The 15,240-nt window shown below is 38.8% G+C and overlaps 2 protein-coding genes across 3 annotated transcripts; one reads left to right on the plus strand and one right to left on the minus strand.

The window, feature by feature from the left end:
- The first annotated feature begins 461 nt into the window (after positions 1-461).
- Positions 462-11,521, plus strand: pum3 (pumilio RNA-binding family member 3). Of its 2 annotated transcripts, none has more exons than XM_084401031.1 (18): positions 462-817; positions 1,005-1,201; positions 1,356-1,535; positions 1,651-1,789; positions 2,416-2,491; positions 2,570-2,663; positions 2,757-2,823; positions 3,949-4,123; positions 4,244-4,347; positions 6,452-6,530; positions 6,609-6,707; positions 6,803-6,856; positions 7,626-7,706; positions 7,823-7,965; positions 8,101-8,323; positions 10,230-10,317; positions 10,494-10,584; positions 11,283-11,521. In XM_084401031.1, exons 2-18 carry the CDS (start codon positions 1,132-1,134, stop codon positions 11,407-11,409), a joined length of 1,890 nt encoding a protein of 629 aa, XP_084257157.1. In that variant the 5' UTR covers positions 462-817; positions 1,005-1,131; the 3' UTR covers positions 11,410-11,521. The 2 variants fall into 2 exon arrangements, with proteins under 2 accessions (XP_084257157.1, XP_084257158.1); XM_084401032.1 differs by having other exon boundaries at positions 789-894.
- A 173-nt stretch (positions 11,522-11,694) lies between these two features.
- On the minus strand, positions 11,695-14,941 carry kcnv2a (potassium channel, subfamily V, member 2a). Its single transcript, XM_084401033.1, has 2 exons — positions 13,519-14,941; positions 11,695-13,050 (listed from the first exon to the last, which is right to left on the minus strand). The coding sequence occupies exons 1-2, from the start codon at positions 14,827-14,829 to the stop codon at positions 12,808-12,810; spliced, it is 1,554 nt and encodes a 517-aa protein (XP_084257159.1). The 5' UTR covers positions 14,830-14,941; the 3' UTR covers positions 11,695-12,807.
- Between the last annotated feature and the right edge of the window lie 299 nt (positions 14,942-15,240).

Raw genomic sequence — 15,240 nt, forward strand, 5'->3', positions numbered from 1 at the left:
ATAATAAAGCTTCAGAGATGCACAACTCTACCAGCAGATAGAGCTCTCGTGATTTTCTCAGCAGATTTTCTCTCGTGAGAGCGATTGTGTTTTTGCTGTAGCATCTTTTTTTCTCCATAATTATGATTTTATAAATGCACGACACGTACATTATTTATATATGATTCTTAACACAACTACCAGTGAGAGGCGATTAGAAAAATTATACTATTTTAAAAATTACAAATATTTTGCTGTTGGTGTATTTCATGTCATGTGATGTCATGTTGGCAGAGTTTTGGCTGAATTCTTATTTTGATTTTTTTGAAAATTTTAATGTTTACAGTTGATTTTTAAAGATTTTTTAAAATAGTAATTTTAATCCCAAATTAATTCAATGTGTTTACGGCATTTTTTATTGGACAGGTGCAGGCTGTTAATGATAATAAATAAAGATATTAATGGTACACTATGTATCTTTTGGCGCTCTAGTGGTTAAAGGTCATCATCATTAACTCACCCGTATGTTGTTCGAAACCTGCATGTTTTTATTTATTTTATTGAACACAAAAGAAGATATTGTAGGAGAATCAGACATCCTTTTGCTATTTTACAATTTTACCTTATTGCAATTTTTTGTTAACTATTTTATAACAACTAAAATATCAAAATATTCTAAACGGTATTTTAAAAAAAAATATTAAACGATCTTTTAAACAAATATGCCAGTGACTTTTAAGGTGTCTTGTTACGCTGCGACAGACTGTCGCAAACGGGCTCCCAGTTCCTTACGACGCTGGAAATCAGATGCCGTAAAGTGATTTGTCTGTACACATGGGTGAGTAGGAAAACGTGTCTCGTCGTTTTATTAAAGAACAACGAAATAGCCTCTCAGTTAGGACGAGAACTGGTCCAGTATGTAAATATATATGTAACATTGATTAGACTACTTGCTTGTCATTATTTTTAGGTTATTGTATAAGCCACTACAGAAACTTAAATTGCCACTGTTTGATTCTTTACAGGGTGTCGTTCAGACACAGGAGATTCTCTATTGTATCGTGATTAAAATCCATGCATTCCAGCTTCGAGAATAAAACACAATTGTAAAACCAGCAATCTGATAATTTAATCAGCCGTTTCCAGTCCAGAATGGAGGCTAAACCGAGAAAGAAGTCATTCACGCCCAGAGACGGCAAGAAAACGTCATTCAAGCCGAAAGGTAACCTCTTTTACATTATTATTTTTTATATTATGCTGTAAGATTTCCACCTATTCTTAATTATTAGTTTTGCAGTGTTGTAAAGAATCCAGAACACAGCTTATGCTCAGGCAAATGCTTACAATGCATTAATATCAGTGTTTTCCTTCATTAGGTAAAACTGGAGGAAAACCACAAGGAAAACGGCCATTCAAACCTTACAACACAGACAAAGCAAAGAGTTTAAAAAAAACAGGGGCAGATGGAGGACCAAAGACATTCAAAGGAAAACCAACAGGTGGAAAGTTCGCAAAGAAGAGGAAATACCCTGGAGATGGAGGCAAACCGGAGGAAGGTACACATGTCAAAATATGTCCTGGAGTGTCTTACCTGGGAACCGCTGTAATGGTGTGTTATGAATTGATGTGATTTTTGGTGTAAATTAATGAATAGAACGTTTTCTTTCAAAGGCTCTGAAGGGAAGAAGCCTAAATGGGATGAATTCAAACAGAAAAAGAAAGATTTGAAACAGAATCGTCAACAGAACGAGAGAAAGGACAGCTACCAGATTGTAAACCGAGCCAAACAAGTGTGGGAAATTGTAAGACGGTAAGTGCTTATGGTTATTACACGCAAGGATTTTGTTTATGGGTTTTTCTTCAGTCATGGGCGTTTAATAAAAAATATAATTTAACAATAATAACAAGCTGTCATAAAACACTTTTCAGTTTTCACACTCAGTTTAATTGTCTTCTTGAAATGTCAAACAATAGATACACATGCATCACAATAGAGTCTTTTTCAACAGTCATTTCCATCTCATCTCAAATCAGTTCATTCTGTGGCGAATCAATTGTGTTTATCCTTATACATGCAATCAATGAAGGATACAAATATTGTTCGCAAATAATATTTATCATCTCAAGCATGCTTTGTTTGCACTGGGTATCTCCTTGGTAACCAAGTACACTAACTTTTGAAAGAATTTATGGACAAAATTGATGTAACTTGTTTTGATCGTAAATATTGAAATGGCCTGTGTATGGTTCTCTTTGTATAGATTGTCTTTAGTAGGAAAGTATTATAATATGCATATTGTTCCAAGAAACTTTTAATTTCAAGAATGTGACCTTCATAAAACCAAAAGCAGCTAATTTTTAATAAATCTCAAAAACCTGGGAGGTAAGTGCAAAAGCTGAAGAAACGCTCATATCTGTGTGTTTTGTGGATTACAGGAAAGACTGTGACAAGCAAAAGAGGGAAAAACTGATGAAAGAACTACAGGATCTTGTGAAGGGAAAAATTAAAGCCGTAAGTAAAGACTCTTTGCGCTGAATTACTATATTTCTCAAACTGTGAAATATTCTTTTGTGGTTGTCTTTTTGCTAGATTGCGTTTGCTCATGATTCCACACGAGTGCTTCAGTGCTTTATTCAGTTTGGCAGTGAGAACCAGAGGCAAGAGGTCTTTGAGGAACTCAAAGGTCGGTCTTATCGTCAGTGTAATGAGCTGCGTGTGTTTATGTGAAGTGATCGTCTCTCATCGCCCTTCTCTACCCTGATATTTCACTTTCTAGAGCACATTGTGGAGTTGAGTAAATCGAAATACGCCAGAAACATTGTGAAGAAGTTTCTGATGTACGGGTAAGTCACATCCATTTCTTATGAATCTCTTTAACGGTTGGGTTCAGAGAGAGTCCATTATAATGCAGTTACTTGAAAAACAACATTGTATGAATTGCATCCTTTAAAGGATTAGTTCACCCCAAAATGAAAATTTCCTAATAATTTACTCACCCCAATGCCATCCAAGATATCCATGTCTTTCTTTCCTCAGTGGGAGAGAAATTATGTTTTTTGAGGAAAACATTTCTGGATTTTTCTTCTAACAATGGACTTCATTGGTTACCATCGTTTTTAAGTCCAAACCAATGCAGTTTCAAAAGTCTTTGAAGTGTTTAAACGGGCGATCACAGCTGAAGAAGAGGTTGTTATCTAGTGAAACGATAGGTCATTTTCAAAATAAAATGATAATTTATAGACTTTTTACCTTCAATAGTTCGGATTGAGCTGATCAACAAACGGACAGGGAACTACGTCATCACGTTGAAAGGTCACGCCGGCGCCGGCAGAAGTACCGCCCCACTGTTTACAATGCGACCGTACGTAGGAGGATAGTTCAAATAGTATTGTTTGCTATTATATATATAGTAATAGTATTCAGTGAATATGAATATGAATAGTATATGAATAACATTCTGATGAATATGAATAGTAGTTCAAATAGTATTGCTGGCGCCGGCGTGACCTTTCAACGTGATGACGTAGTTCCCTGTCCGTTTGTTGATCAGCTCAATCCGAACTATTGAAGGTAAAAAGTCTATAAATTATAATTTTATTTTGAAAATGACCTATCGTTTCGCTAGATAACAACCTCTTCTTCAGCTGTGATCGCGTACAGCCCGTTTAAACACTTCAAAGACTTTTGAAACTGCATTGGTTTGGACTTAAAAACGATGGTTAACCAATGAAGTCCATTGTTAGAAGAAAAATCCAGAAATGTTTTCCTCAAAAAACATAATTTCTCTCCCACTGAGAAAAGAAAGACTTGGATATCTTGGGGTGAGTACATTATTAGGAAATTTTCATTTTGGGGTGAACTAATCCTTTAAGTGTTTGCTATGTTTGACTTTAGGCTCGGTTCAGAATGATGTTTTAATGATGCATTCAAACAAGAATGGTTTGGTAATGAACTCTTTTCTGGTGCAGGAGTAAGCAGCAGGTGGGGGAAGTGATGCTGGCTTTTAAGGGGAAGGTCAGACAGATGCTCAGGCACTCCGAGGCATCTTCAGTAGTCGAGTATGCTTACAACGATAAGGCCATCCTCTCCCAGAGACTCATGCTCACTGAGGAACTGTATGGAAACGTATTCCAAGTCTGCAAGGTACGTGTGCTCTCAGCTGCCGGATAAGAGACCTAGAAGCTTTATGTAAACCGAAAGATAAGTGTGTTTGTTGTCATAAAAATGCTGATCACATTTGCTTTTTTTGCTTTTTTTTGCCAGTCCCCAATTTGTCCTACGCTAGAGAAGGTTTTGGAAGCAAATCCAGAGAAAATGGAGAGCATCATGGATGAAATGAAGCAGATCCTCACACCAATGGCACAGAAGTGAGTTATTCTTAAAGCTGACATGTAGGGATGGGAATCTCTAGGCACCTCACGATTCGATTACGATTCAGATTACGATGCTAAAATGATTATCAATGCATCTTTTTTTGTGTGTTTGTGACTACATGGTACTTTTAAAGCAAAGTATTTATAATGACCCATAAAGAATTTACTTCCAATATCTTTTATTAATAAAACAGATGGAAGTGATTTGGCAAGTCAACTGTAAGGTTACATTTGCCAGCATATGTCACATTACAAAGAACCAACAGGAAAAGAAATGTGTGCCTGTACTAGCTGCAAACTTGTAGTAAATGAATACAAATTTCAGCATATTCTGAATCTCTAATTTAAAATAATAGACTAGACTTCTAACCAACATCATCCTGTTATGTAGCCTGGAAATCCAGACCTAAATCTAAAAGATTAATGGTCTGGCGTCGACTAATGAAAATCGGCCAGCTCGAGGGGCGGCACCAAGCATGCATTTGAAAATCTCACTGCACGCAATTGGATAACACTATGACCAATCACAACAAGCCCCATTCGCTTAGCTACTAGCGGAGCTAACTGGTAGATTATACTCTTACTGTATCTGGTCGGCAAAACAGCAAAAACGTCCTTCTTGCAAAGGAACGATTCGAGCGGCGTCTTCTGTTCCTCTTTTAGATAAAAAGCCAAGTCTAACTCGTTCATTGTAGCGGCCAAAGCCGTTTCAAACAACTGGTATTCATCCATAGCCATCTTGCAATGTTTACTAATGACTTCGACGTCACAGCGCTGTCGTCATCTGATTAGCTCGCCTCTGGCCCGCCTATATCAGATAACCCGATGTGATTGGTGCAGCTCAGATAGAGGGGCATATTTAATGAGCATCATTACTCGACACCAGAGTAAACTCGCTGAGCAAATTCAACTTGTGCTCTCGCGAGAACTCTGGATTACCAGGGTACATGTTATGTGCAAAGAGCAATATAATCCTTCAGACAAAAAAATAAACATTTTGCTGTAGCAAAATCACAAACAGCTTTCATACAAAAATATAGAATTATGTACCAGCAACTCTCATACAAAAATAATGCTTGTGGACTTATGCATATTCTGAATAATTAGTAACATACAAAGCTGCTCTTATACACAAATAAATAATAAAGAGTCTAAGATTTATGAGAAAACAGCTTATACAAAAAAAGTAAATGAACATCTGCAGGAAGCACTGTCAAAATGTAACTTTTTGTGACTGGCGCTGCACTGATATACACTGTGACTGTGGAGGGCAGTACAGTAAACACACGTATGACAGATCGGTTTACAGCATATTAATGTGAAAACTAAACAATACAGAAAGCAGCTCTCATACAAAATACAAAATAGGCCACACTGAACACAATGAAATGATGCCATTTTCCATACGTCAGCTTTAATGAAGAGGATGCCGTTCGGATTTTGCGCTCAGCCATCATGTGTCTGTTATGCGCACGCCACAGACTGTCCGGGGACTACGCGTCCGTGCTTCAGGGTTCCGCCTTTTGCGTTCCGTCAATATTACGTTATTAGAAAAAGAAAAAAAAACATTTAGAAAATAGATTTTTGACATTTGTAAATCAATTCAGAATCGTCCATGTGACATGTCCGCATCGCGATGCATCTAAGAATCTAAATTTTCCCCCCACCCCTAATGATCAAAATATGAGGAATCCATTTGGCTTTTTATTTTATTTTTAATTGTCCACAGTTTATTTTTAATTTTGCTTTAATTGTCCGTCTATCTATGTACACGTGGTGGAATTTAAACAAATGAATGAATGATAATGCATCACTGCAAAAGCAGCCTCACATTATGTAACACCTGAATTAAAAACAATTTAATTATAATAAAGCTGAAATATAAAAATAAAAGGCAATTCAAAATATAATATAGTATTTTATTAATACTAAAATAACCCTGATGTATCAAAAACCTGTTGTCAATTTTGTTACACAGTTTATTTTCACAGTTTATTACAGATATGTATCATCACACTGCCTATTCCTACTGGCATGTGATGATAGAGTCTTAGTACTTTATTTCTGAGTGAATTAATGCATTGCGTTCCCTCTACAGGGAGGCCGTCATTAAACATTCATTGGTCCACAAAGTTTTTCTGGACTTCTTTGAGCACGCTCCTGTCAAACAGAGAACGGTGAGTGTTGTGCCCAGTTTGACTGCTGATGTTACCGTCTGCTGTCTGTACTGATGTCTGTTGTGGGCTGTCCTTCAGGAGATGATCGAGGCCATCAGAGAAGCGGTCGTGTACATGGCACACACTCACGATGGAGCCAGAGTGACCATGCACTGTTTATGGCACGGCACACCTAAGGTTAGCACTCCTTTACACTCTCCAAATGACACTCTTCATGATTGCTGGCGTTTGCTTTTAGTCTGACATGGTTTTGTCTCTGCTCTTTCTTTCAGGACCGCAAAGTTATAGTAAAAACAATGAAATCATACATTACAAAGTTTGCAATGGTAAGATGGCTTTCTAATCTGTGCAATCTATGAATGAGTGAATCTAACTAAAAAACATTATATTTTACCCTAAAATCCATATATATGGATTTTAGGGTAAAATATAGTGTTTTTTAGTCCATTTAGTCATTTTGACCAGGACTGTATATATATATATATATATATATATGTATATACAGTCCTGGTCAAAATGATTGGGATCCTTGGTAAATATGACCAAAGAAGCCTGTGAAAACATCTGCATGGTGAATCCTTTTGACCTTTCATTCAAAAAGTACACAATCAAATTTTTCATGGAAGTAAAACCAGTCAAAATGGGGGGGAAATCTAATTATGAAATTTCTTTTCTCCAATACACGTTGGCCACAATTAAAGGGATACTTCAAGATTTAGCATTAAGCTTTGTATTAGTAGAAAACCTGTAGTATTTTCGAATTACCGTGCTTTCCTCCCTCCGAGAGATTTGTGTATTTTTTTTTTTTGTCTGGAAAAAATCCTCAGATGACGCAAAAATCTTAATTTTTGCATCATCGGAGGATTTTTTGGCCAGAGGCTAAAGACTACAGCCAGTAGTAGGGGCTGTCCCGCATGAGCGTTGTTTTCTTTAAGAAAATGATCATTTCTGTTTTCATTTGATTTTTGTGGGGGAAAGTTGACCTAGACACATTATTAACAAACCTCAAATAATTTGTTATTTTAATAATTTTAATTTGTCGTTTATTCCATTAAATGTTTCATGGAAGTAAACATAAGTTTTATTTATTTTCAGGGTGAATATGCTCATCTTGTCTTATTGGCTGCATTCGATTGCATTGACGACACCAAGTTGGTTAAACAAATTATCATCTCAGTAAGTCCTCTTTAGATTGATATTTCTTTATTGGCAGTTTTTCTGTTTTTTTGTTGTTGTTTTTTTCATTATTTGGATGATTTAATATTTCTTATCTTGTCTTATTTTGCTCTCAGGAAATGCTTAGTTCCTTATCTGACATAATCAGCAATAAACATGGTAAAAAAGTGCTGCTTTACCTCCTGAGCCCAAGAGACCCCGCACACCTCTTACCCGAGATCATTCAGGTGCTGGAGAAAGGTGACGGCAATGCACACAGGTATGGCGTATGAGAAAATGTCCACTTTTCTATGAATGTGCATGCCGTTTGGATCAACTGTATCAGATGGACAATAAAGATGGAGGAAGAAATGCTCCACTCAAACGCTGAAGCATTTTGTGTTTGGTGTTCCAGTAAGAAGGATGTAGCGATCAGGAGGAAGGAGCTGCTGGAAGCCGTGTCCCCTCCTCTGCTGGAGCACCTGTGTGAGAACGCCCGGGCTATGGTGATGGATAAAGCCAGCTGTGTGGCTGTGAGTGACATCCTGGGGGCTGCCATTGGAGATCTCAGGCCTGCCATGGAGGCGGTGGCGGCTCTGGCGGCCGGGCCCCTCGTACCAGGTGGAGAAGACGGCCAGGTAACGCATCTACAGGTTTCAGCCTCGGAAATTTGCAGTGCTGTCATTAATACCAGTATTAGTATGTGGTGATGTTTTCACTGCAGAGGCAAATGCTCTATTATTGGCATTGAAGTTTGAGATTTCTTCACAAAAGGTTTTTTTTAATAATAACTGATTCAAAGTCATGTCTTGAAGCATTGGAATCTTTAAAAAGTGATCACCCAACAACTGTGAAGATCTTAATCAAATTGTCATCTCTCGAATTAAAGAATTGTAATATTATTTTCTGCTGGGTTCCTGGCCATTGAGGAATCTCTGGTAATGAGCAAGCAGACAGTGCTGTTAAAGAAGCTCTACAGAACCAGTTAAATGCTCTACCTTTCACAGATCTGAGACCGATCAGTGCTTAAAGCAGAACTTGGTAACTTTTTTAACTTAATAAAACTGTCTAGAAATCATTTGGATGGTTAAACAACCTGTTCTGGTGATATTGGTGACTTTCCCCGCTCCCCCCAGCGTTCCCAGGCGGAAAACCAACCTTGCAACTTGGGGACTACCGTCCCGGCAAGATAGAAATTGGAAGTCTCGTGAGAAGCGAGAACGAGCGCGAAACACGAATTGCTTTACGGCAATTCAACATAAACACACACGCATGTATGATGTATTACCCACCTCGGTAGACATAGCTCCACACGATACAGTTGGCTTGCTCCGATCAAAACAAACGCACATGAGCAGCGGTATAGGGGGAGGAGGCCGCCGCAAGTGAGTTTTTTACGACCGTGTTGTGAAATATACGCCCCCCCCCACAGCTGTAGGGGGAGCTCGTGGGGAAAACATGCGACAACAAAAGGGAAAATCAGCGAAGAAGTGACTAGAGTTTGCTAGAGTTGCCGAGTTCTCCTTTAAGCTTTGTATCAGTAGAAACCCGGTAGTATTTTCGAATGACCGTGCTTCCCTCCCTCATGTCCCTCTGAGACGAGAGGTTTCTGTATTGTGTGTCTGGGGAAAAAACCTCAGATGGCACAAAAATCGTAATTTAGCGTCATCGGAGGCTTTTTCGTCCAGAGGCGAGAGACTACAGCCAGGAGGAGGAGCTCGTTCCGCATGTCTTCAACCCGCCCATAGGGGGATCTCACGATAAAACGGCGTCTTTTCAGTTTCAAGTCAACTAGTAGCCTAGTTGTATAATTTCTCCCGATACTGCCCTCTGTACCCGGTAGGCGTGGCTTGGGAGTGGCCTCGAAGGTCTTTCATCCACATGAGCCAAAAATACATTTTCTGGGTTTTCTCAGTCTAGAAGGCATCAACTTTTAAAATAATTTCACGTCTACTACATAAATGACCCAATTTAAATACATATTCATCTTTAAAGCGGTGAAATATCCCTTTAAACAACAATACTACATGAAATAAATCTTGATGTTGAAAAAAAAAAAATCCATATAAATAATCACTGAGATCAAGTCATTTACACACGATGCCGGATAGGATACTCAAGACTCGCGTATCATTTTTTTACCATCAAGAGAAAATTCACCAAAGTGTTCATCTTGTTAGAATCCACTGTCCATTAAACACATTTTGCTGGACTGTAATACTTCTACTCCTTTGAGAAAATTGTTTTATTCTGTTGATACTTTTGAAAAGGTTTGTAACCAAGTGAATCCAGACTTAGTCTTAAGGTTTAAAAAAAAAAAAGAATCTCAAATAAACATCTTTAGTTTAATTTTTTTCATATCTATACCTGGCTCTCGCCATGAACACATGGAGTGCACTGCAGTTTTAAGGAGAAAATACTCAGCAATGGTGTTGACTTATGCATTTGTACATTTGTTTGTCTTAAAGCATATTAAAAACACCACATAGACATATAAACATTAAAAGCTTTAAGGTAATGGTTTGATATTTGTGTTTCCTGTAGCTGCATATGGCAGAACACCCCGCTGGTCACCTGGTGTTGAAATGGTTGATCGAGCAGGACGCTAAGATGAAGGAGGCAGAGAGAGAGGGCAAGTACAAAATGTTAAACCCTGACACATTCATTTTCATGATACTTTAGGGTTTCCTTTTCTATTTTAAAAGGTCACTTTGCTCTGTGTAAAGCCTGCTAATAAAAACAAAGTGAGCAGTTTTTACATGAAAACACAAGTTTTACTGTCCTCTCCTGCCTTATTTTTGTCCACAGAGCGTTTTTCCAGGATTCTTCTGGAGAAGGTGGAGTTGGAGGACCTCAAGACGTGGGCTTCAGTCAACCGTGGTGCCATTGTTCTTTGTTGGTAAGTTTATGGCTGCCACAAATGAACAGAACTAGAAATAACAAAATGCCTTCCTTTTTGTGTACTCCAGTAAATTGCTTTCGGATTGGTGGGCGTAAAGAATAGCACAGCAGCCTTTGTTGTTTGAGCGTTAAATACGCTGAATATACTCCCAGAAGAACATGCCTGTACATTCATTCATGTTTAAAGCCTCTGCTTCACAAAGCCTCAAAGTGCTTATCCTATGACATCACAAATTTGCTGCTTTTCCATCATACTGTCGATTATTAGCTGGAGGAATTGCCCACAGTTCGCTCTGGGTTAAGCACATCTTCCACAGCCCTGCTTCATTATGCCATGCTGTTGTCTGTATGCTAATAAAGGGCTAAACTGTGGCTCGCAGCTGCAAACCCTTGAGTTACACCCCGCAAAGGATTATGGGTTTTTTCCACTCCCCGTCTCAGCCTCAGTCTTTGTGCATGACCTCTTATAATCTCCCTAAGACTTTAAGAAGCGAGAGATTTGTTTCTTTATATTCTCAGCCTAGACTCTTTGTTTATTCTGATGTCACTTCTTTTTTCCACCAATCAAATTTCACAAATTTGAAGCCCATGCTGCATACAGAGAAGCACTTAATCTATGAATGGATCTTTGCATTGGTTGGTTGCATTTGATTCAAGTTTCAGCTGCTTTATTTGGTTTTGTTTGTGTTTCCACAGCCTTCTTCACAGTGCAGATGAAAGTGTTGCTGAAGAAGTGAGAGTTATGCTGAAATCCATCCTTCCTAAACTACAGAAGATCCAGAACTGTAAAGGAGTTGAGGTTCTGCTGGAAAAACTGGCCTAAAAGAGGCTGATGTCCCAAATCAATGTTATTTAGTTTTTTCTTTCTTCTGGATTTTTAATTGTGAATTTATATGCTGATGTATGTAAATATAAAATACACAAGAATACCCGGACCTGTTTTTGAGTTATTTCTTACTCTTTTTAATGTTTAATCTTGTAAAACAAATCAAGGACATGACGATTTGTATTTGATAAATATATTTATACATCATAATTATATTTATTGTAGTAAATTGAATATATGCTGTTTAAAAAAAAAGATTCTGTCAAGACGAGGGGATTATTTCACTTTCCAATTTCAGGAGGAAATGTTTAATTGGCATGAAAATCACAATGGTCATATAAATGTGCTTTTATTTTGTGCCAAGTCAAATTCTTTTTGTTTTTTTGGGGTGAAATATGACCGGAGATTTATATGTGAGATTAATTTGTTATATATAAAAACATCTGAAGTCTTCATACATATATATGGTAGCTTTGAGGATGGAGACATGCAGGCTTGAAAATTAATTTTGTTTCCCTGCTCTACTTCCATCTGTCCTTGGGACTTCAATGATCCCCAAGGATTAATCTTTCAAGGATTATCAATGCTTGCATGAGCATGCTTTTCAGATTTAATTACATTCTAGTTGTCTGCAGTGCATTCTTATAGACGTCACAATGGCCACCCTTTATTAAGTCAGCAAGTTTTTGTAATTGTAAGTCACATTCAATGCCAAGCTGTTGTAATGAGGATGTCAGCTCTGAATTCATTTTAACAGGTTAACCTCTGTAAATTGGCTTTAAGTCATGAAATAGCCCTGCCAATACGGCAGTTAACCTCATAGGAGATCTTTTTCCAATCTGCCCAGCTCAGAGTGCTTCCAGAGGAAACCAGTTGATATAAATCGGCTTTTCTTGATTGACACTAAATGCCTATACAAGATTGTAAAAAGTACTGATCGTGAGCTTGTGCTTGGCCAGATGTTAAAACCTTCAACTGATTATTTGAAGCAGTGTTTGTCTACACTGGATTATTTATCTTAACATTGCCTTTAGCCCATATAAAAATATATTGACTTTTTTTTTCTTACTATTACTTATGGCACAGTAAAAATCTAATGTTTTTAACAGTTGATATGACAAATAAATTGGTGTTCCAAGAAGAGTTTTTATTAAACTCCATTATAACCTGTAAGAGCTGTCTAAATGCAGCGATTCAGCATTAAAAAAGTGCTGCTTATGTGTAGTACAAAAGATGTTCAATATAAATGTATCCCAGCGGCACAAACAACTTGGTTTCTATACAGTTGTTTGAAGACAGTTACTTGGGTGTTCTGGTTGTTTAGAATTTTTCGTTGTCCATGAGTTAAAAATCAATCCGTGAAAAAAAAAAAAAAGTAGGTCAGCGCATCACACCCTAAAAACAATCTGTGAATGTCTTTGCAGCCCTTTTCACAAACCTCACTTTCCCGCGATTCTTTATAGTGGAGGTGTATTCATAGGCTTTCAGCTTTGCATAGTAGTCAGAGAATTTATTGAACAGGATGGAGATTGGCATGCCGTTGAGAATTATTCCAAACGAGATGCACGCAAATGCAAAAATCCTGCCCAGAGCGGTCTCTGGAAACATGTCGCCATAGCCCACAGTGGAGATGCTCACCTGTGGAATAAATGGACGAGGAATACTTCAGTGTGCAGTAAAATGACAAATGATCTATTTAGATTTTAAAAAATCTGTCACGAATTCTCAAAACGCCAGAAATGTCATTAGAATTAAATAGAACTAGAGTTAAGAAGAGCAGTTGATGTCAGGCAAAGTAGTTCCACTTGGGCTTAACACAACTGAGAGGAAGCATTTAATAGCGTTATAGCAGAAGGACACCAGTAAGTCTTGCTCTGTCAGTACTCTACACAGAAAAGTACTATGATATTACCATGTTTTTTGGACGTGTACCATGGATATACCATCATAATTTGGTGCACTATGTACATCCCATTGTATATGGATAATGTCAGGACCACGATATATTAAAGTATCTTTGCATCATCACCTAATCCCATCCCTTTACCATGGTACAACCACAGTACTTTTTATACCAGGCATAAACCTGAAAAAACATGTACTTACAGCTGCCCACCACCATGCGTGTGGAATGCTGGTGAAGTTTGTGTGATGCACATCATGCTCTACGGTATAAACCATGGCAGAGAAGGTGAAAATTCCCATCGCAATGAAGAGGAAAAGACAGCCCACTTGTTGGTAACATTGCCGGAGCGTGAAGCCGAAGGCTCGAAGTCCAGTAGAGTGACGCGCCAGTTTTAGGATACGAAATATTCTCATGAGTCGCATGATGCGGAGAACTTGCCCCACTTTACCAACCCGTCCTACAGTCTCAATATCGCTACCATGTCTCCCATAGTCGTCACTCTCGAAACTCTCTAGGAGCATCTGAAGATATAATGGAAGGATCGCGATCAGGTCCACAGCATTCAGCATGCTCTTTGTAAAGTGTGTGAGGTCAGGTGTGGACACAAGCCGGAGAATATATTCCATGGTAAAAAATGCAATGCAGAGCATCTCCACATACTCACAGTAGGTCTTCCCACTCAAGTGGTCGGTGGTCATCTTCTGCATTTCCTCTACCGTATTGAGAGTCATAGCCACAAGTGACACCAGCACGAAGAAACTGGATGCTACTGCCATGAGCTTGGCTGTGACCGATGAGAAGGGCTTCTCCATCAAGTTCCAAATGAGGAAACGTGTGTGACCAAAAGCCATATCCTGAAACAGGTCCTCATGTTCCTCAGTTTCCACCTCTGCCTCAAGTTCTCTTTGCACCTTCAGCTGTTCGTTGAGTTCATCTTGCCGTTCCTCGAATGAAATGCGGCAGCAGCGATGGGTGTTCTTGATACGAACGCCCCAGTAATTGATCTCCTCCAAGAAATTGCGTGGGCACAATTCATCTTTAATCCAGAGAACTCCAGTCCTATAGAAGTTGAATATGCTGTGGAAGATGTCTGGATCCCTGTCAAAGAAAAACTCATTGTTCTGGACAATGTAATCATCACAGAGGTCAAGTTTCCTGTTGTGGTCCGTATACGTTGCAAGACGGCCGATTCTTGTTTTGGGATATTTTGCTGCTACCCTGTAAGAGATCTGGTAGACCTTCCCTCCTACGTTGATGTTGAGCATGTAGTTCTTAGTCGGAGAGGACAGTTTACTAGGGGTGGACATCAGTCTCTCCTCTTCGTCGTCTTCATACTCTGCGTAGATGTCATAAATATCCTTACTTAATTCCTGCATCGAATTCCATGGTTTCACCCAGTTTTGCTGGCCGAAAGGAAGCTCGGAGTCCTCTGGATCCTTGGGAGCAGGGGCTGTGACCCCAAGTTTATAGTTGGGGAAAAGGCTTTGCCTCCTGCCTTTAAGCTTGATCATGGTGCCAGCGTCCTCTCAGCTTGGCAGATGCACAGGTTACTGGAGGTGTAGAGGCATTAGATGGCTCTAATACCTCTGCGCTGCTTCCCGCAGTTGCTCAGGGGTCTGACTCAGACTAATGTTGCTGACAGAGAGGATATGAGTGCTTAAAGGTTTAAATACTATGATCCTCTTCCAGACTTTCTCTACCAACCGTGATGTCTTTCGTTTGCCGTACATTCACCAATCTCCAACCGAATATGAGGATATTGTAGCTTGCAAACTACAGCAATAGAGGTTATCTTTTGACATACCCTGCACCAGGCAGAGCTCTGGAATATGGATGAGAATCATTTAGCAAGGGATGGATATCAGACCACATTCTAAACATATCCTTCTTCGGAATCGTTGAGAAGTGTTCACATCTGACTG

Source organism: Rutilus rutilus, assembly GCF_951802725.1.
Source record: "Rutilus rutilus genome assembly, chromosome: 25".
Classification (NCBI taxonomy): domain Eukaryota; kingdom Metazoa; phylum Chordata; class Actinopteri; order Cypriniformes; family Leuciscidae; genus Rutilus; species Rutilus rutilus.

What these genes read in the sequence shown, in the direction of transcription:
- pum3 (XM_084401031.1), top strand. Translation starts at nt 1,132, where the DNA reads ATGGAGGCTAAACCGAGAAAGAAGTCATTCACGCCCAGAGACGGCAAG. An exon ending in GGTCTTTGAGGAACTCAAAG is followed by an intron (nt 2,664 to 2,756) that starts GTCGGTCTTATC and finishes TTCACTTTCTAG; the next exon opens with AGCACATTGTGGAGTTGAGT. An exon ending in CTCACACCAATGGCACAGAA is followed by an intron (nt 4,348 to 6,451) that starts GTGAGTTATTCT and finishes TTCCCTCTACAG; the next exon opens with GGAGGCCGTCATTAAACATT.
- kcnv2a (XM_084401033.1), bottom strand. Translation starts at nt 14,829, where the DNA reads ATGATCAAGCTTAAAGGCAGGAGGCAAAGCCTTTTCCCCAACTATAAA. An exon ending in ACGCATGGTGGTGGGCAGCT is followed by an intron (nt 13,051 to 13,518) that starts GTAAGTACATGT and finishes TTTATTCCACAG; the next exon opens with GTGAGCATCTCCACTGTGGG.